This window comes from Balaenoptera ricei, chromosome 7, assembly GCF_028023285.1.
Source record: "Balaenoptera ricei isolate mBalRic1 chromosome 7, mBalRic1.hap2, whole genome shotgun sequence".
NCBI classification, from domain to species: domain Eukaryota; kingdom Metazoa; phylum Chordata; class Mammalia; order Artiodactyla; family Balaenopteridae; genus Balaenoptera; species Balaenoptera ricei.
This window is the reverse complement of record NC_082645.1, coordinates 15,373,799-15,395,897: the sequence shown is the minus strand read 5'-3', so window position 1 is coordinate 15,395,897 and position 22,099 is coordinate 15,373,799. Positions and strand designations below refer to the sequence as shown.

The 22,099-nt window shown below is 37.4% G+C and overlaps 1 protein-coding gene across 1 annotated transcript in view; it reads right to left on the bottom strand.

Annotated features, from left to right (window-relative positions):
• The window catches only part of UGGT1 (UDP-glucose glycoprotein glucosyltransferase 1), a 111,088-nt gene that overhangs the window by 26,229 nt on the left and 62,760 nt on the right, over positions 1–22,099 (bottom strand). Inside the window, exons 19-28 of the mRNA XM_059927720.1 lie at positions 17,497–17,617; positions 14,067–14,165; positions 13,108–13,131; positions 12,500–12,594; positions 10,376–10,582; positions 9,393–9,524; positions 8,475–8,605; positions 5,554–5,649; positions 1,409–1,511; positions 272–351 (exon numbers count right to left, since the gene is read on the bottom strand). Of these exons, the coding sequence (XP_059783703.1) occupies positions 272–351; positions 1,409–1,511; positions 5,554–5,649; positions 8,475–8,605; positions 9,393–9,524; positions 10,376–10,582; positions 12,500–12,594; positions 13,108–13,131; positions 14,067–14,165; positions 17,497–17,617 (1,088 nt within the window). The remainder of the gene's footprint in view (positions 1–271; positions 352–1,408; positions 1,512–5,553; positions 5,650–8,474; positions 8,606–9,392; positions 9,525–10,375; positions 10,583–12,499; positions 12,595–13,107; positions 13,132–14,066; positions 14,166–17,496; positions 17,618–22,099) is intronic.

Genomic DNA, 22,099 nt, shown 5'->3' with positions numbered 1-22,099 from the left:
CCTGTGACCCCTGCGTTGGCAGGCAGATTCTTAACCACTGCGCCACCAGGGAAGTCCCTAATTCCACCTTTAAATGCTCCCACGCTCACACTAAGTTCTTAGAACTTTTGATTAGTTCTTAGAAATTTAGGAAAACTGAACTTCAAAATAAGTGATTTGTTTCAAACATGAGGTCCATATATAAACCCATTTGATCCTTGACATTCAATTTCAGCTTTCAGATTGAGTGTAATTTTTTCCAGTGGTTGATTTCTTAACCAGTTTGTTTTACCTTTTTAAAGGCATGTCGGAAAGTTTAGATTGGCAGTTCATAAATACTCTTAGATTCATGTTGATCAGCTGAGTTAAAACCTAAAAGAGCAAAGCAGATGACAAAACATAAAAATTTTCCCTACAAAGTGACATTTGAGATACAATATCTACATTGTCTCTTCAGAAATGTATCGACACTAAGTTAGGAGAGAGAACATTTCTTAATATCTCAAGCAAAAATACAAAGATAATAAATGTTATAAAGTCTGCACTGGATAAATCCCTAGAAATCACAGCTCTAGTGCACAATCTAAATCACACATACATATCACGTGGACAAAAACATGGGAAATAGGTCATTGCAAATAACTGCTCCCCACATATGTGGGGAAGCAAGACAGGCAATGGATATAGCTGTCTACACAAGGAAGAGTTTAAAGGTTCATCAGTGCAGCTTACAGACTATCATAGGACAAAACACATACAAGTACCCACAAAAAAGGTTAACTGATTATACTTCAATAAAACTTAAAAAAAAAACAAAACACAACTCAAAAAAAAAATTGAGGCAACTATATTTTTGGCAGAGTTCTTTTAATTTTTTTTAAATTGCAATATCTTATATCTAAAAGACATTCTGCAGGGAATTCCCTGGTGGTCCAGTGGTTAGGACTTGGTGCTTTCATTGCTGAGGGCCCGGGTGCAATCCCTGGTCAGGGAACTAAGATCCCACAAGCCGTGCGACGCAGCCCCAAAAAAAAAGACACATTACAAAAAACAATGCTAGTTATAAGAAAGGAAAATGATAAAGCAGAATGCTTTTACCTTTTTTACTCTTCGCCACTATAAAGTATGGCAAAAATAAATTTAATTCAAAGACATTTTGCTCTGAATAAAGATAATTTTTTTTCTTAATTACATGAAGTAATCAACCAAACTTGTACCTACTTTCAGAGGTTATAAAGTTGTTTTCAGAGCCATTACTAATCTTTATGAAAACATCTGCTCTGCCCAAGATGCCCTATAGCACTTTCCAATGCCCTTTAAAGATAACTAAGGGAAAACAATGCTCGCAGAGAATCTCAGGGTATGGGACCACTTCCAGCAAATACGATGTGACACAGATGACGGAAACTGCCTCTGCAGTTGTCCCTACCAAAAGCAACGGGGCAAGTCTCTGCGCTTCTCTGGTGACAGGGTCAACGACGGCCACGACATCAAAGTACGTCTCCCCTTCCTTTGGCCTCAGTTTAATTGCACTACAGAGATCAAAAAGATAAAACATTAATCTGGAGGCAAACAGGAAACAGTTGATTTCTTTGGGGGGGGATGGAGTGGGGAGACGACACATCCAACACAACCAATCAGCCCTCTTAACATTTCAAAAAAACTTTAGATCTAAAACAACAAGGTTACATGGTGGTCAACTATGTGATTACCTCTACCACAAAGTTTAAAAACCCTCTAAAAGCTTCTGATGTTTGTTTTTGACAGTTACATTATGCCAATTTTTATTTCTTGGCAAGAAGGTTATGAGGAGAGAAGAAATTGACTTTTTTAAATAGTAAAAGGAACATAAGAATGTTACAAAAACTTGCAAAAGAGTGAAAAAGGAAATAAATAATCATAAAATCTCACCATCCCAACTCAACCACTTTGTGGCATATTTCTACATAGTCTTCCTTAAATGCCTATGTAAAGATGAGATGCACCTACAGGATATCAGCAATTTTATAATGATTTCATTCCTTCCCCCAAAAGTTTCTTATAAAGATTTTTCCATGTTGTTACACATCAATATCCTGAATAAGAAATAATCTTCGATTTACCAAGTGAACCTGCTGTCGTTTACTCAAGCTATTCCTTATTGCTGGACATTTACTTACTTACTTATTTATTTTTAACATCTTTATTGGAGTATAATTGCTTTACAATGGTGTGTTAGTTTCTGCTGTATACCAAAGTGAATCAGCTATACGTATACATATATCCCCATATCTCCTCCCTCTTGCGTCTCCCACCCACCCTCCCTATTCCACCCCTCTAGGTGGACACAAAGCACCGAGCTGATCTCCCTGTGCTATGCGGCTGCTTCCCACTAGCTATCTATTTTACATTTGGTAGTGTATATATGTCCATATTGCTGGACATTTAGATGCCTTTCAACCTGTAAAGAACTTCTCACATCCAGTTTTTTTCACACTTGGAAATTTCTTGAGAATTAACATAGTCCTAGACATGGGATTACTGAGTCATAATGACACAAATATTTTTGTGGCTAATATGTCTCGTCAACCACATTTCCTGAAGAACTAAACAATTTTACAAAGCCAAGAAATGAACTTCACTACATCTTGTCAGCATTACGTTATACAATTTTTCTGTCTGTTCATAGTTAAGTGAAAAAGGACAACTCCTAGGATTTCTGGGGAGAACACGCATTTCCCCACATGCAATTTCTAGTTACATGGCCTCCTTCTAAAGCCACTTTGACTTAGGTGGCTTAAGAGAAGCAGGAGCCTCTGATACATTTTAAAAAGGAATAAACTTGAAAGGATTTAAAAATACATCCAATTTTCCCCAAACATTAATTGCTTAATCAATGCTTATCTTTGTAACACTATTTTAATGTGGTTTTGAAATTAATCACCACTTTTATGCAAAAACATTTACCCAGTGGGATGAAAACAAAAGTTCAAAACAGAACATAATAACTAATAAAACTGGGTAAACACAGTTTAAATGGGAATGAAGGTTATTTCAAATCTTAACTGTTTTGGAAATAACCATCAGAATAGCTTTGTGACTGTACTGCAACACATGCTTTCAATTTGATATTAATAATTCCAGCTACCAATAATTATTCCAATACATTTTTTTTACTCTAATACAGCTGTTCTCAAAGTATGGCTCCAGACTAGCAGCATGAGCTTTACCCAGGAATCTGTAAACAAACAAATTGTCAGGCCCCAACCCAGACTTGCTGAACCAGCAACTCTGGGGGTAGGTCCAGCAATCTGCGTTTCAACAGACTCTCTAAGTAAAAGCCAAAGTATAAGAGCCGCTGCCGTCAGATAACTTGGACCTCTGTGGTACTCTAGAATCTAGAAGGAATAGTGCATTAGAGAACAGCATTATACAAACTCTCCCAAAGGAAACGAGAAGAGGGGTCCCAAACAGTCCTCTAGAGCACAGAGTGTGGGTCAGGCCCCTAAGCCTGGCTGGTTTGGGGTAGAGCTCTGTACGGCATACCCATGTCCTGAGCCAGTGCTCTAGGTGACCCACAACAGACATCCTCAGAAACTGACCCTGTAAGGTCTTTTAACCACCCCCGCATCTCTGCAGTAAAAAAGAGGGCAAGACAAACACCAAGAAAAGAGGAATATTGGTGTGGAAATGGAGAACAATATAAACTGACAACACGATGTTTAAATACACTTGCTGTATTCATCAGAGAAAAGACCAGAATAAGGCTGAAAGTGACAGACACAGAAGCAACATTAGGGGAATCACCCACATTTTTGAGAGGTGAGTAGAGCAAACGTCAAGGAACCCAGCGCTTCGCCAATCTTAAGGTACGCAGGAGTCACCTGGGGGATCCTGTTACAACAAAGATTCTGATTCGGGAGGTCTGGGCGGCGGCCAGAGACTCTGCCTTTCCAACAAGCTCACAGACAGTGCCCTGTTCCATGGACCACACTTTCAGGGAAAGGGTATACATAACCAGTAATTCAGACTTCTTGTTTCTTGCGTAAATAAGAAACTTCTGACTTAAGTATAACAAACACTCATTTAACTAACACGACCCCAATAAAAATAACTTCTCTAATTGAAATTTGTATCATAATAGAATTTGTAATTAGGACATTTTAATTATATATGACTCATGGAGAAAACGATGTGCTGAACAGGGAAGAGGTCTTGCTCAGGTCTTGGCTATGATAGGCAAACAAGACGGCAGGTCAATTAGGAATGTTTCCTGTGGTAGTAACCAGACCATGTCACTTCCTGAAACCATACAGAGTAAAGAGAGGATGGTGCTAGGGGGCAAAATCCAACCAGGGTGATTATTAGCAAGGAGCCACAGCCAGTGAGAAAGGAGAGGATCTCCATTCCAGCCTGGAATCATCACTTCAAATTTTATCCCCACAAGGACTGGCTGTGAGAAAGCACAGGTCAATTAAACCAAAGTCCAATTTACTCCAGACTAATTAAATCAGAATCATAGAGGAGCAGGATGCAGGCTTCTGCATCTAAAGCCTCCCTGGTGATCCTAAGGTGCAATCAGGATATACACTTTCCTGGATACATCAACTGTAGACATTCTTCCTCAAGACAAGTTAACCTTAAATCTAATCAAGAGAGAACAACCCAGACTGTGGGACATTCCACAAGACAACTGGCCTGGACGCTTAAAAACGTCAATGTCATAAAAGACCCAAAAAACCCCCAAAACAAAAATAAAACCCCAAAACTGTTCTAGCTTAGAAGAGACTAGAGACACAACAACTGACTGCAATGTGTGATCTGGACCAAACAAGCAAACAGCTGTAAAAAGTCATTACTGGGCATCGGAGAAATTTGAAAATGGACCGGTATTACATAATATTACTTTATCAAGGTTAGACTGCTGAGGTATGCTTAACAGTACTATGGAGATACTCCCAGTACTCAGGAGATATATGCCGAAGAATTTAGGCATGATATATAATGACGTCTGCAACGTACTTTCAAATGGTTCCCCAAAAATGTGAGTGCATGTATGTCTGTATGCAAGCATATACTATACACACACACAGGTAACTGTGTCACACTGTCTACAACTGGTGAAGCCAGATTAAAGATATTTGGGTATTCCCTATAATAGACTTTCAGCTATTTTCTAGGTTTGAAACTTTCCAAAATAAAAAACTGGAAAACAAAAGACAAGGACTTCCTTATAATGGTATATTTATTTTTGTTTTACTGAAAACAAGACAGTTTTCAATAAAAGATGAGACAAGTGCTCTAACAACCTGTTTATTCTTTAATATCAGAAAATGACAACTGATCGGTTTCATTAAATGCTTTCTGTTTTCTTAAAGGGTATATTCAGAACTATTTCAGATTTATGTAGAAATAAATGTCAACTTTTATGCAACTGAAATCTGTTACATGAGTTTTATATACGAATATGAATATATATAAAAACCACATGCCAAATTTTCCATTCCTGTAAGAGCTTATATACACACTTTATATGGAAAAAAAAAGGAGCTGAGGTAAAGGTAAATACGCACAAATTCAACATTGATTCTATACCTGTGTCTGTCTTCGAAAAACTGGTACTCGATTCTTGCATCTCCTTTTGGTTGAGCTGACAGGAGAGCATCCACCTTCATTACCAAGTCACTCGCCCTGAAAGACGTGGTTGGTGAAAATTTAGCATCTCTTTTACTGAAGGTTTTCCAATTGTTGCTGAACATAATATAATCAACCTAAGTACTGAATGTCAACAAGCTGGTCTAAAGAAAATATAAACTTTGTATCAACTGGCATGAGAAAAAAGTACAGATTTTGTCACTGGTAAGTTTTATAGCCCTGGGGTAGGTGCTGATTTTTCCATATGTGAAATGGAGATAATGCCTACTTTGCATGGCTCTTGTAAATACTGCACTGGTGAAACAGAGAAAATAAAGCACGCAGCTCAGGGCCTTGCCCATAACTCTCCCTCACCCTCTTCTAAATAACTTTATTACTTTTTATGATCATTAGAGTAATAATTTACCAAAAAAAATTCAGGAAAAAAATATAAGGAGAAAATGGAGATACACACAATAATAGCAAATTCAAGAAATAAGTATTGATAACATTTTAGTTCATCATTCTTCCATATTTTTTTTCTTCCATATTTTAAAATATATATACCTACACACACAAAAGTGGTACTATATTATTTGGTAACCTGATTTTTCATTTAATAATATATCATAAACATTTTGTTGGATAATAAGTATAGGGGTACATCAATATTTTCAATGACTGCATAATATTATATTTATGGATACATCATAATCTATTTCACTATTACAATCAACATCACAGTAAACAACTTAGAAAAGCATTTCCGCTTTCCCGGCCCCTCCTAACTTGATTTCTAACCAAGGAAGATCTTAAACTAAATCATGAGACTGAAAAAATGCTCTAATCTGTTGAATTGAGGACTAAATTCTAAGAATGCTGAAATATATTTGAATATATTCGTGAATATATTCGAACTGGAATCAAGCCTATGTATAGGCTTGACGTATCTCTCATCGAACCAAACAACTGTATCAAATTACATCTTTTGGTACGTGTCAGTACTAACTCTGAATACATATGAAACAGGCCATTTGCTTCCTGTGAGGTGTCAACACTGCCACAAAATACGTCAAGGGATACTTGGTTCTGCGGACTGGGACGGGCACCATGAGCACAGAGCCCGCAGGTGAGCTTCGGACGGCTGAGCACGGCCTCCCGGCTGCAGGCCTGGGTCACGCGTGAAAGCTGTGGCTGGCACGCACAACCAAGGTGGAGCGGCCCTGGCACTAACGAAAACCCGAGGCCAGCAAGGTCACTCTGAGAACCCGAACAGTTTTAGCATCAATCTTCTGGCAGCCCCATGACTACCTTATTTCCCTAAATTCAACCAGGACAGACCCAGAGCCATCTCTGGTTGGTAAAAGGCAAGTCTTCTGTGCATAGTCTGGCAACTATATCGTCCACAAGGACTCCCAGGGGCCCCCCTAAAGCCTCCACAGAGACAGGGAGTGGTCCAAGGGACACCACACCAAACCTATGCCTATGACACAGTGGCTTCAAATCAGGGGGTACCTCCTGGTCTGCATCAGGGAAGTGTTTCCTAGGCTAAAACAAGGGGCATCACTCAACAACCAATGAGGTGGAAGGAAACCTCTTTATCTGTAGCCCCAGTTTGGGTGAGATGAAAAAAGATTCCTTTCCGTATCACACAAAACTTGGCAAAGAGACTACTTTCGCAGCTATCAAAGTCAACACTTCACTAAGACATGCATCTTGAACTCTGCAGCATCATGGTGTATGAAATAGATGAAGAAATAAAACAAAAGAACTTTAAAATTCTATATCCTCAAACGATGCATCAAAGAACACTATCAAGAGAGTGAAAAGTCAACCCATGGAGTGGGAAAAAATACCTGCATATCATACAGCTATAAGGACTGATATCCAGAATATAAATGAACTCCTACAACTCAACAACAACAAAATAAATAATTAAAAATGAGCAAAGGACTTGGATAGATATTTTCCCACAGATATACAAATGGTCAATAAGCACACAAAAAGATGCTCAACATCACTAATCATCAGGGATGTACAAATCAAACCACAAGGAGATACCACTTCACACCCATTGGAATGGGTATTATCAAGAGAACAGAAAATAGTAAGTGTTGGTGAGGATGTGGAGAAATTAGAACCCTTATGCATGACTGATGGGAAAGAAAAATGGTACAGCCTCTGTGGAAAAAGGTATAATGTTTCCTCAAAAACTAAACATAACCATACATCCTCCAGCTACACATTCATTTGATATTTAATGCAGAAACCATGTGAATATGACTATGAGCTTCGGTTACACAGCAGGTACACAGATCAGTCAAATATTTATTTTTTTCCATTGAGAAATAACTCATTAAAATATAAACGCTAATAATAACACTGAAAGAATTAAAATAACAATAAAGAACCAACAATAACCAACTCATCATCACTTTTGGAATATGCAAGAAAAAAAACTCATTATTCCATACTAGCAAATAAAGAAAAAGAAACATTTAACTTGTCTTTTTTTTTCCTGAACAAAATAAAACTGAAAGGTAATTAAAGAGATAATGAGGGAAAGTATTTCTTTACATAAGTATTCCAAGGAAATAAATAAAATCACCTCTCTACTTCTGCATATCTTTGAAATTTTCCACAATCAAAAGTTAAAAAAAAAAAGAATCAAAATGGAGAGAACTAACCCAGTTCTTTAAACAGCTGGCTACAAAATAAATTAACTCGTTTCAACAGAAGTATAAATAAACACTGGAATTGAAGAACATTATTATATTTTAAAGCTGGAGATAAAACATCTTGGCATAGGTAGCATGAGGAAAGTCCAATTAATATAGCCCCTGTGACATGAACTGATTCATTTCTTCTATGGCAAAACTTACACATCTTCTTCTACCCGAAGCTGTTGAATATGAGATTTGATTTTCTGTCCTGAAGTTTTTAAGATGATATTTTCTAGGAGGTGGAAATCATCTTGATTAAAGAGTTCACTGTCCTCCAGTGGCCCAATGATCTGTGAAGAAGAGCAGGGTGGTCAGTGCTGGAATCAGCGGGCTGCAGAGAAGTCCTTGGTTGTCCTCAGGCTACCTTACAAACCAAATCACTTTACAGACCCGAAACACGTTTACATCTAAGTCAAATCAATGAAAAAAGTGAAAACAAAACCCATATCAACTCATACGGTTATTCACTTATCAATTCCTCAACTACACAGAGTGTATGTAGACTTGAATACTTTTTTTACAGTAAGCAAACTCAGAAATAAAATAGCAGTATCATTTTCATTAATTCTCACTGAATAGAAATAAGAAAGCCAAAATAGAAATGCAGTGGTAGATATCAGAGATTTCACCCTAAGGGCTAAGAGTTTAAAGTTTGGTATGTCCGCCATAGTCTCATTTCCGTGGCTGCAGATATTTATGAAATAGTCTAAGCATAAACCAATTAAGTTCATATAGACTGCACAAACCATAAACATGGTCCCCACATGGGACGAATACTTTACGAATCACAGGTCTTATGGATTTGGGTTCTGAGAACCACCACACTCTCACCGCCTTACACAATGGCAGGACAAAATTAAACAGGAGGAAGGTTTCACATAAGGACGTTTCTGTCAAAATGAGCAAACTTCCTTTAAAACAAGGGAGCAGGAATGATCATCAGCACTGCACAAGCCCTAATCACCTTGGGAAAAAGTGGCTCTGCTTGAAGAGCTTACTAGCTTCAGAGGAGAATGCGGCCAAGACTGTTCACTGATCTAATTTGAAGTCAACCTTGTCTCAGGACAAAGCTCTCACCCTTCCATTGCTGATCACTGCCCTCTGTCCCTTCTTCAGCTTCAGAACATCCCTGCAGTACATGGCATGAGACAAAATGAAATCCATTTTGGAAGACTCAAAGACCTCTTTAAAAAGACTGAAATCCATGCCCTAGGAAAGTAATTGTTATTAAGGAAAAGTAATTGTTATTAAGAAAACCATAAAAATGAATAATCATACGAATAAATCATAAAATGCTCTTTTAGTGGAACGTAGTGACTAATTTTAGTAATTAACACTACGATGTCTCCGTTCCCCACTCTCCCTCCCATTTTTTCCCAACCTCCCACTTATCAAGTAATGCTTATTTCCTTTTCCTGTTCCTTTATGTAATCGTTCAATTGGCAAACTATAATTCATGATACCTTTATTCTGCATTTTAAAATCTTGCTAATTTCAAGTAAGAGTCTTTTTTCTAACTGAAATATCAAGTACATTCATCATTTTATAAGAAATCTTAAAACTACAAAACAGTCAGACGTATGTAACATAAATTAATAAAATGGGCTTATATCGGAAACACATCAAGAACACATAAACCTCTAACTCATTAAGTAGCCTAAATCTCTATAAACAAATATTTTTCTTTGTTCTACAAACAAATCAAATATTATCTGTCTTTTAAAAACTTACAAAACCAATGGCTTTGTGCTTAATACATATATAAGCTTATATCATGCACATCTTAAAGCCTAGCAAGTTTAAAAGTAATAAAGGGAATATGGCAGAATTGTTATTTCTTGGTAAGACGAAGAATTAAAAAAAATTTTTTTAAATTTATAAAATTAAAAAAAAATTTTTTTTTGGGAAAAAAAATGCTACCTATTCCAATTAAAAAAAAAAAAATCATCTGAGCTACAATCACAAATCCTGATCATCAACAGGAACAGGACACATCAGCCCATGGGAATGAACTTCTGAAATCACAATACAAGGCAGCCTCGTGCCACGCACAGACTTACCCCAACGGAGAACTCCCCAATGTCAGCTCCTGCAGCCAGGGCCTCTGCAGTCTCCTCCTTGGCCATTTTTGTAATGAAGTTCTTAGCAGCGTTGGAGGTCTGTGTTTGGAGAGCTGCCCAGATTGCTCTGGAGACCTGAGTTTTCTCATAACTTATATCTTCACTAGGATTATTGATCATGCTTACTCTAACATTGTTACTGGATTTCTATTTACAAAAAGGGAAATAAGAGTTATACGGTAGATGTCTTGAATTTAAAAAGCAGCATTAACATTAGTCATATCCCATAAGTAGCAAATAACACTTAAGCCTTTGGTAGTTCTCCTCTGCATACAGAGTAAAATTAAAATGCTATAATCAGGCATTCAAACCCCTACATGAATTGGCCCCCAGCCTACCTTTCCAACTTCATTTCTTACCATCCCTGTAAATACAGCATACATTACAGACCGTCAGAGTCCTGTATTTCCCCAACACATTTTGCGTTCTTCTAATGCATGTTATACCTCTCATTGGTATGTGAACCCCAGCTACACCCATCTTCATTTCCTTAAGTCCCAACCCTCTTGAAGGGCTCTGCTCAGAACCTTCATTCACATGGCCTTTCCAGGTTTCTAGTAAAAATTAATCTCTCCTTGGGTCAAAAGTCAAGAATCCATGTGGGAGAAGATATCTGGGGCCCACAAAACCAAAAAAGGCCATAAGCAACAGAAATTCATATTCATGTGTACCTAAAAACATGTACAAGAGTATTCACTGCAGCATTCTTCTAGCCCCAATCTAGAAACAACCCAATTGTCCATCAAACAGACTAAACAAACAAAACTTTGTGGTACAGCCATATGATACAATACTGCACAATGAAAAAGAACTAACTACCACTACCTGTAATATCAGGGGTAAATCTCCAAAATGTTGAGTAAAGAAACCAAACACAAACAAATACGTATTATAAGAGTCCATTTAACTAAAGTAAAAAGCAGGCAAACCTCGGATGTGAGAAGAGGGACAGGGGAGGGCTAGTGATGCGGCCACAGGCAGGGGCGTGCTTTCAGGACTTCGGTAATTCTGTTTCTGTACCTGTGTGGTGGTCATATGGGTGTGTTCACTCTGTGACACTACATCCTACTGATTTGTGCATGTCTTTTGAACCTATATTTTACTTCAATTACTCCCTCCCTGTTCTCCCACTTTTCACCACTTGAGCATTTGTCAATTTGAGTTAGAGTGCGTTATACGTACATCGTCCTTCACCTGGACTACTCCTGACACAACTGACCGCACCGTCTAGTCTGTTCCCTTAGACAATAAAGGCACTCAGTGAAGCTGAAATCACCTGGATATTTCAGTAAGCCTCCTTGGGACGCAGAGTGGCTAGGGGACACAGGAGGGGTGTGAAACTTGGATGAAGATCCAATCTGAAACCACTCAGGAAAAGGAAATGTAACATCTCTCTCTCTGACAATGACAATCTCTAGAAGGGTTGATTATTTTTCAGCCGTTCACCACTGCCCATTCACTCCACTTCTACGGTTTATATGCTGCACAGCTTTCAGACCACCCGTATGTGCATCCCTCTGCATGCCTACACCTACTTCTATTATACACGTGCTAATGTGCCTCCGTGGTATTTCTCCCATATCTGGACCTCTCTCAATATAAGGACCCTGTCTCTCCCATACAATATACAACACAAACTTTGCAGCATCTCTGCAGCAAGAACATGAACAGTCATACAATAAAAACTTGTCTATGATGACGATCTTATTATTTTTTCCTCTAAAAGAATCTCTTCCTGGGACTTCCCTGGCGGTCCAGTGGTTAGGACTCTGTGCTTCCACTGCAGGGAGCCCGGGTTCAATCCCTGGTCAGGGAACTAAGATCCTGCAAGCTGCACGGCACAGCCAAAAAAAAAAAATCTATTCCCTTACATAAAGCCAGAATATTGCAGTCTTCTCTGTTTTCTCACTAGCTGCCAGACCTCTGAAAAAACAATGCTTCTTTCCCTCAAGCACCAAAAAAGCAGGATCCAGCCTCCCCACCAGAACATTATCAGCACACATATGCCAATGAAGATAACTGCAGCCTCAAACAAAGATACAGAATGAAGTCGTAGATACTTGCCTGATGTTTAATAGCATCATACAATAATTGCCTTCCAGCAGGGCTATCAAAATCCCCAACAATCCAAAAAGTTACTGGCCTAATAAAAGAATCATCTATAGAAAAACAAAAACAACATATTGAGTGGGAGGGGAAAAAGTACATCCTATGCTTCAATATTGCTATTAAGCCAAGTAATTTCTGAAAACCATGCAAAAAATAAGAAAATGACAAGCTTAATAAAGATACAAAGCAAAAGTATTGAAACTTTGGTACTAGAATGAAAGCAGGGTAACCTTCCACGTGGCTTAATTAAAAACTAAGAACATGCACTTATTAATTCTATTTTGATTTGGGTATCTGTTAGCATGTAAAATGAAAAAGAGTCTTTGAACGTGTGGATAACATATTATAGTCTTTAACCATATTCATTTATTAACTTTCTGAAATATAATTCTTGGCAAACATTTACACACAGAATTTATCTGCATTGATAAATTATCTGTTACCCACAGGTTACAGAGACATCCCAATAAAGTGTCAATAAATTCTGAATTACAGTGGTGCCTGAAACCACATAAGATAATTAATTAACAAAAGGAATAGAACATTCTGAAATTTAAAGTTACCATAGATTTCCTTGGAGGACATTCCTGGACAAAAGTAAAGGAAAAAGAGTAGAAGAAAAGAAAATGTCATTTCTCTAATTAATGCCAACTGTAAGAGTCAAATTTTAAATAATGCCCAACATCACCTATGCTTCTTTTTGCTCCTTAGTCCCACTAGGGTTACAGCACTGTTCCAGGACCCCTCAGAACCAACTTCTTTGAGGAAACAAATGGAGCAATTGCCTGTACTTAAACATACATCTGGGAAACTAGAAATTCTCTCTGGGAGAAGACCACAGTGGATAAAAATAGCTGCCTTAGGGACTTCCCTGGCGGTCCAGTGGTTAAGACTCCACGCTCCCAATGCAGGGGACACGGGTTTGATCCCTGGTCAGGGAACTAAGATCCCCTATGCCACATGGCGCAGCCAAAAAAAAAAAAAAAATAGCTGCCTTACATGACAGTCAGTGCTCTGAAAGGGTAATAAGTGTGACCAGAGGGGAAAAGCACCTGTCTGCCATTAAGAGGATATCATTTTACACAATTTTAATCTGAATAAATAACTCTGCATCAAAATCAGTTTAAAAACATGCACAAGGATTTCTTGTACCAAGAAATTTGATCTTACAAATCCTAAAAACATTTAACCCAATACTGTCATTGAAGAGACAAGTCAAACCAATTTTCAATCCATTAACCCATTTTTACATCATAATTCTTTTTCTATTTTGAACCATGAAAAAATTTTTCCTTTTGCCTTTAATGTCTAATATAAAATTTATAAAGACAACATCTGAATTTTCAAATATATATAAAAAATTAAATTTTAAACAGATATTTTCTAGACTCAAGTAATTATACAAAATAATAAAAGAAATTATGGAATCTCTTTCCCAACAGACACTAAAAATTAAGGTTTTTGTAAATACTAAAAAAAAGGAAAAACAAGTTGAATCCAAGGTAAGCCTAAAATGTGTTACCTTTCTTGGTCAGATAATTCATACTATTGGCTATAGCGGCAGTCCTGCCTTGGGAATCCAAGACGGTAAATCTAGCATAATCATCCACAAAAAAGTTATCTGAAAGAAAAATTAGATTTATAATTAGTATGCCTAAATTCAATCTAATGTTAATATTCAATTGATAATCTCATTTGACCATAATATACATTTTAATAAAATGCATGAGCGAAATATATTGTTTCACGTTTACTGAACAAGTTCACAACATGACCCACCCCATTAATCACATTTTAAGACACAAATAGAAAATGTACACATCTCACACATAACTCTCAGATATGTGTTTGTCAGTTTGATGGTTTAAATTTATTCTATTCCCACTCTTTTCACTTTATACCTACAGGATGATCTTTTAAAGAGACCCCCTTAACTTCATCTCTCCTTTCTTTCCACAGTCCATCCCCATAGTAGACTCTTCCCTATCCTATTTGGGGGTAAGAGGGGATGAATGGGAGAGAAAATATTTTAAAAAAAAACTCTTAGTTATTTCACATCTATCAAAGTAACATTTTTAACCTTAACAGAAACAAAAAGTCATTTTCAGATATGTATCTTTTCCGATTAGTGCCTATGGGCAATGCTCTTATTAATTATTTCCCTCTCAGATAACTCTTGCTAAAATTCCAGTTTCATCAAGTCATTCCCTTGCTCTCAATACTTTGTAATTTCTTCCTACCTACAAACTGGTCTCCAGCCTGGTATCATAAACCCCTTCTCCATCTCCAGCAATCTTCCCAGGCCTTTGCATTATTTACTCCCCAATACAAATGCCCCGTTTCTTGCAATGTCCTCCAAGCACATCTTGCTTGCCCACCCTCCCATGTATTTGTCTGTCCACCCACTCACCCATCTATCCTGTCATTCAACAAAGCACACCAAGGGCCTACTATCTGTTCAGTCAATAGTCTAGGCAAAGGTAAGCAATGGTAAGTAAGACAGACACCACCCATGACTTCATGTAGCAGAGGGGAGGAAGCACCATGGCCTTAAAACCGAGTTGCCGGACAGCAAAGGCCAAGAGCAGCGTCGATGATGGAGCTATGACAACTGGGTTAGGAGGATGCCAGCTGCTCTTTCACTGGGGGCTCCAAAATGCTCACCAAGCAAACTGCATCCTTGCCACTGCGGACTAGCATCGCTTCACAGCTGAGGGCTGTAACGCTCAGTGGAGAACGATACCCCCAAACACAACTATTTTCATGGTCCTTATTCATGGGTACTCCAAAGATAACTCTTTGTAATTTAATTTAAAATGATGGAAACAACAAAAACTCAGGACAAAATTCATAATACTGCTTGCCTTGCTCTACTAATACTTCTGGTAAAAAGCACTTTCTTACTACTTTCTTTTTCAAATATAAGCATACATGTGCATTTTTCCTCTGCCTATATTTAAACATTTCCTTCTGCCTGAAAGGAAAGGAATTTAGTTTCAAGTAGAACAGGGGTAGTTGCAATAAAGTAACAACCATAAACAGACCTATACATTCACTGTATTCAACTACAACAACAAATACACTTGGTTTTGACTTCACCATTACACATATCCTTTCTTCCCCAGTGAGATTTCCTGAGCAAGTGGTGACTCTACTGTATTTCCAGCAGTTTGTTAAAGTGGCCTTAAGAGTCTCCAGGGAAAGCAAAAGGAACAAATTATACCTGGGCTTAACCTCTTAAAAAAGGTATTCTTGTGGAAACAACCTAAATACTCATCAACTGAGGAACAGATAAGCAAAGTGTGGCCTATCTACACTACGGAATATGAATCAGTCATAAAAAGGAATGAAGTCCTCCAGAACTGTCAGACAATGAAGTTATACTTATGTTTGTGATTTAAGATATTTGTTACCTGAAAAAAAAAAAAGGAATGAAGTTCTGAGACAGGCTACGACATGGATGAACCTTAAAAACTTTATGCTAAGTGAAAGAAGCCAGTCACAAAAAACTTCCAATTACATGAAATATCCAGAACAGAAAAATCCATAGAAACAGAAACTTAATTAGTGGCTGCTGAAGGACAGGACAAGGGGGAAATGGAGAGTGACTACATCATTTCTTTTGGGGGGGGTGATAATGTTCTAAAGTCAGTGTGATGCTCACCCAACTCTGCGAGCATACTAAAAACTGTGCACTTTACAACTGTGCACTTTGAAAGGTTGAGTTTTATGGCAGGTACACCAGGGGTCGCCAATCCCCGGGCCATGGGCCAGTACCGGTCTGTGGCCTGTTAGGAACCGGGCCGCACAACAGGAGGTGAGCGGCAGGTGAGCGAGTGAAGCTTCATCTGTATTTACAGCCGCTCCCCATCGCTCGCATTACCGCCTGAACTCCACCTCCTGTCAGATCAGCGGTGGCATTAGATTCTCATGGGAGCACAAACCCTACTGTGGACTGCGCATGCGAGGGATCTAGGTAGCGCACTCCTTATGAGAATCTAATGCCTGATGATCTGAGGTGGAGCTGAGGTGGTGATGCCAGCACTGGGGAGCGGCTGCAAATACAGATCATCATTAGCTGAGAGGTTTGACTGCACAGAGACTATAATAAGTCAATTGCTTGCAGACTCATATCAAAACCCTATCAGTGAGTGGCAAGTGACAATTAAGCTGCATCTGGTGGCAGGCTTTATAGAGGCAAGTGAGTTGATGGACTTCAACTGTACAGCTGCATCTGGTGGCAGGCTTTAAGTCAGAATCCGACACTTATTTTAGTCCATGTGTAGCCCAACCCACACCTGAGCCCCAAGCTCAGGGCTCCCACTGATTCTGCATTATGGTGAGTTGTATAATTATTTCATTATATATTACAATGTAATAATAATAGAAATAAAGTGCATAATAAATGTAATGCACCTGAATCATCCCGAAACCACTCCCCCTCCCCAAACCCAGTCCATGGAAAAATTGTCTTCCACGAAACTGGTCCCTGGTGCCAAAAAGGTTGAGGACCGCTGATGTACACTATTTCTCAATGAAGCTTTATTTGTTAAAAAGGCATTCTTAAGTTCTCAGAGTATAGCTACCTGAGATATTTGTCGACAATATCACTGACTGACTGCATAATGAGGAAGAAGATAGCTGCTTAAGAGCTTTAGGACTGTAAGAAAGTCAACAATCTAGGTCCACTCTTACCATCTAATGCCTATGTTTAGTTGGCATTTAAAAGGCACTGAATATCTTTCAAAGTTTACAAAGATTTATCCAGGAAGAATTTCTCTCCTTTTGGAGGAAACTTGTGAATTTAGAAGCTCATATAATGAACTCAAGGTGAACGAAACTGTGTCACAATCTTGGGTTATCAGAAATTCTGAACATTACAATCCAATAAATGCAAAGATTCTGAAAGACAAATTAAAAAGGCCCAAAATTGTTCCCGAAATACTCCGTACTGGTTGCTGTTAAATCCAGGTATTCTCGTTCAGCTGTCAAAATCCTAGAGTTGATTCGTGGAACAACATTTGGCTGATTCATGATATATTCTACCACATCTTGATCATGGGACAGTTCACCCTAGAGGAAAAAAAAAAAAGAAAACAGGGTGTGGGTGAGATGCACATTAAACAAATATGATCAATAATAATTTATTAGGACCTAAAAAATCATTAACTTTATAGTATCTTCTTATGTACTGGTAACAGCTAAAAATAAAAGTTACCACGTTATAGGTTCCTGTCATTGCCAAGCAAGGCACTTTATGTACAGTATCTCTAATCTGTTCAACAATGTGAGGAAGATGTGGTATAGAAAGGTTAAATAACTTACTCAAAGTCACAGAGCTAATGAGAAGTGAGTATGAAACGCAAACCCATGTTTATTTGATCTCACCACAGAAACAAGCAAGCTCTAGAGACTAGTTGAAGAGTTCATACAAGCAAAAATCCATCCTGAGATCTACTCACAGTTAGCTTCTCTCTAAAGAAGAAAGCCAAATTACTTCTCTCAGGCAGTCAATATACATTGTAAAAAAAAAAAAAAAAAATCACCCCTTTTTCAATCTCAGGCATCCAAGTAATCCTACATTTCCAGAGTCACAATTACACTGGGGGAGAAGAAATCATTAATTAAAGAATTAATTAAAGAATCATTAATTCTTCCCTTTATACTTCTCATATTATAGAAATACTTGTACTGCATGAGGGTGATCTAATGTAAATGGCTGTGGAAACTTGCAAGTTTTTCACACTTAATATATTTCATACAAAACCATATTTCAACATAATTTTCAGGGGGAATAGATGTGAATCAAATATACACAATCAAGTCTTAAAAATTCCACTCAGGCATCTTCTGTGGCTACTTATCTCAAGAGCAATAACTCACAAATTCTCAAACTATAAGCCAATAATAAGCATATGCACCAACCACATAATTCAAAAGACTTACAAAGGTAATCGATGACTTGCTATAGATGTAAGCTCATGTATAAAACTTTGGTCTCTATCATAAACCTGAACTGATTCCAATAAAAAGCCTAACTCAAGGAGGCAATCTGGCAAATCTATCAAAATTTTACATGTACATACCTTTTAATGCAGCTCACCTACACACACATACACACGCACACACAGTGGTTGTTTGCAGAAAGAAAAGATGAATGGCAGGGGAAGAGGAATGAATAAGTGACAGTTTCTCTTCATTTATACCTCTATACACATTTTGAATCTCACACTATCTGCATATCATATGCTTTTATATATAGTGAATTTAGTGCAAAATTTAAAATGTACATTATTACCCTTTGACACAATTCCAATAATTGGTATTTCTCAAAAAATTATAAAGTACAAAGATATACATATTAGAAGATTCACTGAGCATTATTTATAAAAGTGTACATCTACAAGCAACGTCCAACATTAAGGGATAAAATAAATGATTGTTCATTCTTAAAAAGGAATAGCAGCAATCTAAAAGTTTTAAGACAGAGTTGTTATGTTCAGAAATGCAGTGCTAAGATATATTCAATTAGAAAAGTAAGCTAAAAAGCTGAAAAATGCACATATACATATATATAAATCAATATACATAGAGACACACAGAAATATTTCTCTAGGGATGAGGGTAAGAACTTTCATTTTTACGTTATACAATTTAGTATTTCCCAAATTTAGTATTTTCTAAATATGTGTGGAAGCACATATAACTTTTATCATAATATTTAAATTCTTATCTAGCCAAACCCATTCATTTCATGTTTCATTCCTGGAGCTCCATGAAGAACAAATTCCTTAACAAAACTACTGGGACCTATTCTTATTCATGAGGAGACATGCAACCAAATTTGTCCAACATTTTTTTGTGTGTGTATAAATGCCTTAACAGTCAGCACAAGAAATAGCTTCTTTCAAAAATACTGCTTGTTTTTTTTTTTTAAACAAATGAGGCTAGGAAAATTGGACATCCACATGCAAAAGAATAAAGTGAGCCCATTACCTCACAGCACACACAAAAACTAACTCAAAATATATCAAAGACATCAACATAAGAGCTAAAGTATGAAACTTTTAGAAGTAAACATTAGGGAAAATCTTCATGACACTGAATTTGACTATGATTTTTCTGATATGACACCAAAATCACAGGCAACAAAAAGAAAAAAGAGGTAAATAGGACTTCATCAAAAACTAATTTTAATACTTTAATATTAATATTTAAAATATTATGACAAAAGTTATTTGTGCTTCTACACATATTTAGAAAATACTAAACTTTGGATATTAAATTGTATAAAGTAAAAATGAAAGTTCTTCCCCTCATTCCAATCTCTAGAGGAATATTTCTGTGGTCTCCATGTATATTGATTTTATTTTTTTTTAACTTTTTGGCCATGCCACGCAGCATGCGGGATCTTAGTTCCCCGACCAAGGATTGAACCCACGCCCCCTGCAGTGGAAGCTCAGAGTCTTATCCACTGGACCGCCAGGGAAGTCCCATATTGATTTATACATAGGTATATGTGCATTTTTCAGCCTATGTTTCTAATTGAATATACCTTAGCTCTGCATTTCTGAACATAATAACTCTATCTCAATACTTTGAGAATGCTGCATAATATTCCTTTTTACAAATGAACAGTAACATTTATTTCATCCTCTAATGTTGGACGTTACTTGTAGAAACTTTCGTGAATCAAAGGACACCATCAAGAAAGTGAAAAGAGAACTGACAGAATGGAAGAAAATATTTGCAAATCATGTCTGATAAGGGATAAATATCCAAAATATATAAAGAACTCCTACACTTCAACATCAATTAAAAAAAACCCATTTTGAAAATGGGCAAAGGACCCGAGCAGACATTTCTCCAAAGAAGATATACAAATGGCTAATAAGCACCTGAAAAGATGTTCGTTCAGTCTCATTAGTCCTTAGGGAATTGCAAATCAAAACCATAATGGGATACCACTTCACACCAACCAGAATGGCTATAATCAAAATGACAGAAACTAAGAGGTGGTGGCAAGGATGGGCTATGGAAAACACTTTGGTGGTTCCTCAAAATGCTAAACACAGACTTACTGTATGATCCAACAATTCCACTTCTACGTATATATCAAAAAGAATTGAAAGCAAGGACTTGAGCAGATAATTGTACACCAATGTTCACAGCAGCATTATTCACAATAGCCAAAAGGGGGAAACAACCCAAATGTCCATCAACATTTGAATGAATAAACCAAATGTGGTATATACATCATTTAATCTTAACAGGAAGGAAATTCTGATACATGCTGCAACATGTATGAACCTTAAAATAAGCAAAACACAAAAGTGACAAACACTGTATGACGCCACTTACATGAAATACCTGGAATAGGCAAACGCATAGACACAGAAAGTAGAATAGTGGAATCGCAGTAGGAAAAGTTACCTTTATGACATTTTAACTTGCCCTATCACTATCTACTTGTCCCCAGCTATGCAGGAGCCTTGAAAACCAACAGCCCTGCAATAAAGGTGAAAACCAGCAGACTAGGAAAGTCCCCAGGCATTCTCTTTTATTGAGCGGAATCAGTGCCAAGTGCCTTTTTCCTGGAGGGGTTTGTCAAAAACAATCAGAAGTAACTGTTTAATGTCTCAGTTGTTTGGTGACAGCAGTTGGGTTAACATAAAGCTGGCCAAAAAGAGCAGAAGAAAAAGCTAGGGAATGAGATGTCTATGAGGGATTTTGAAAAGTTCTCATATTCCTTGGAATCTAAAAGGCCACGTGCATGGTGGCCAGGGGTGTGTACATGCCCAGGAAAAATCTTTGAAGGCCCTAAACTCTTGGCTCTAACTAACCTTGACACTCGAGCAAGCAAGAACTGAAGAGGCTAAGGCAGAGTTGTAAACTGCCTGGCTGAGCGCCGAAGGCATACTCCAGCATGTACACAGACACCCTTGGGAAAAACTTGGACACTTTCTTGGATTCATGCATTTAAGAAAATCTCTGTTTATTCATTAGTCGACCAATAAGCTAACAAACAGAGACTTAAGAGGCTACATGCGATAAAGAACACAGACTTTAAAGAATCAATACAGTAAACTCACTAAACAAACAACAGCTGCAACAACAAACCTTGGTAGGGCAAAGACCCTGATTTATGAAGGTGTCACATTACATTAATTAAAACGTCCAGTTATCAACAAATTTTAAAGACATGCAAAGAAACAAAAGTGTGACCCATAATCAGGAAAAGCAGCAGTTAGTACATACTGTTCCCGAGACAGTCCAAGCATTGGACTTAATACACAAAGTTTTAAAATCAGCTATTTAAATATATTCAAAGAACTAAAGGAAATTCTATCTAGCAAACTAAAGGTAAGTTTGAGACTCGTGTCTCACCAAATAGACAATATCAATAAAAAGAAAAATTATGGAAAAGAACCAAATAGAAAAACTGGAGTTAAAAAATATAATAACTGAAATGAAATATTCACTAGAAGAACACAGCAGAATATTTCAGCTGACAGTAAAAAGAATCAGTGAACTTTAAGATACACCAACTGAGAT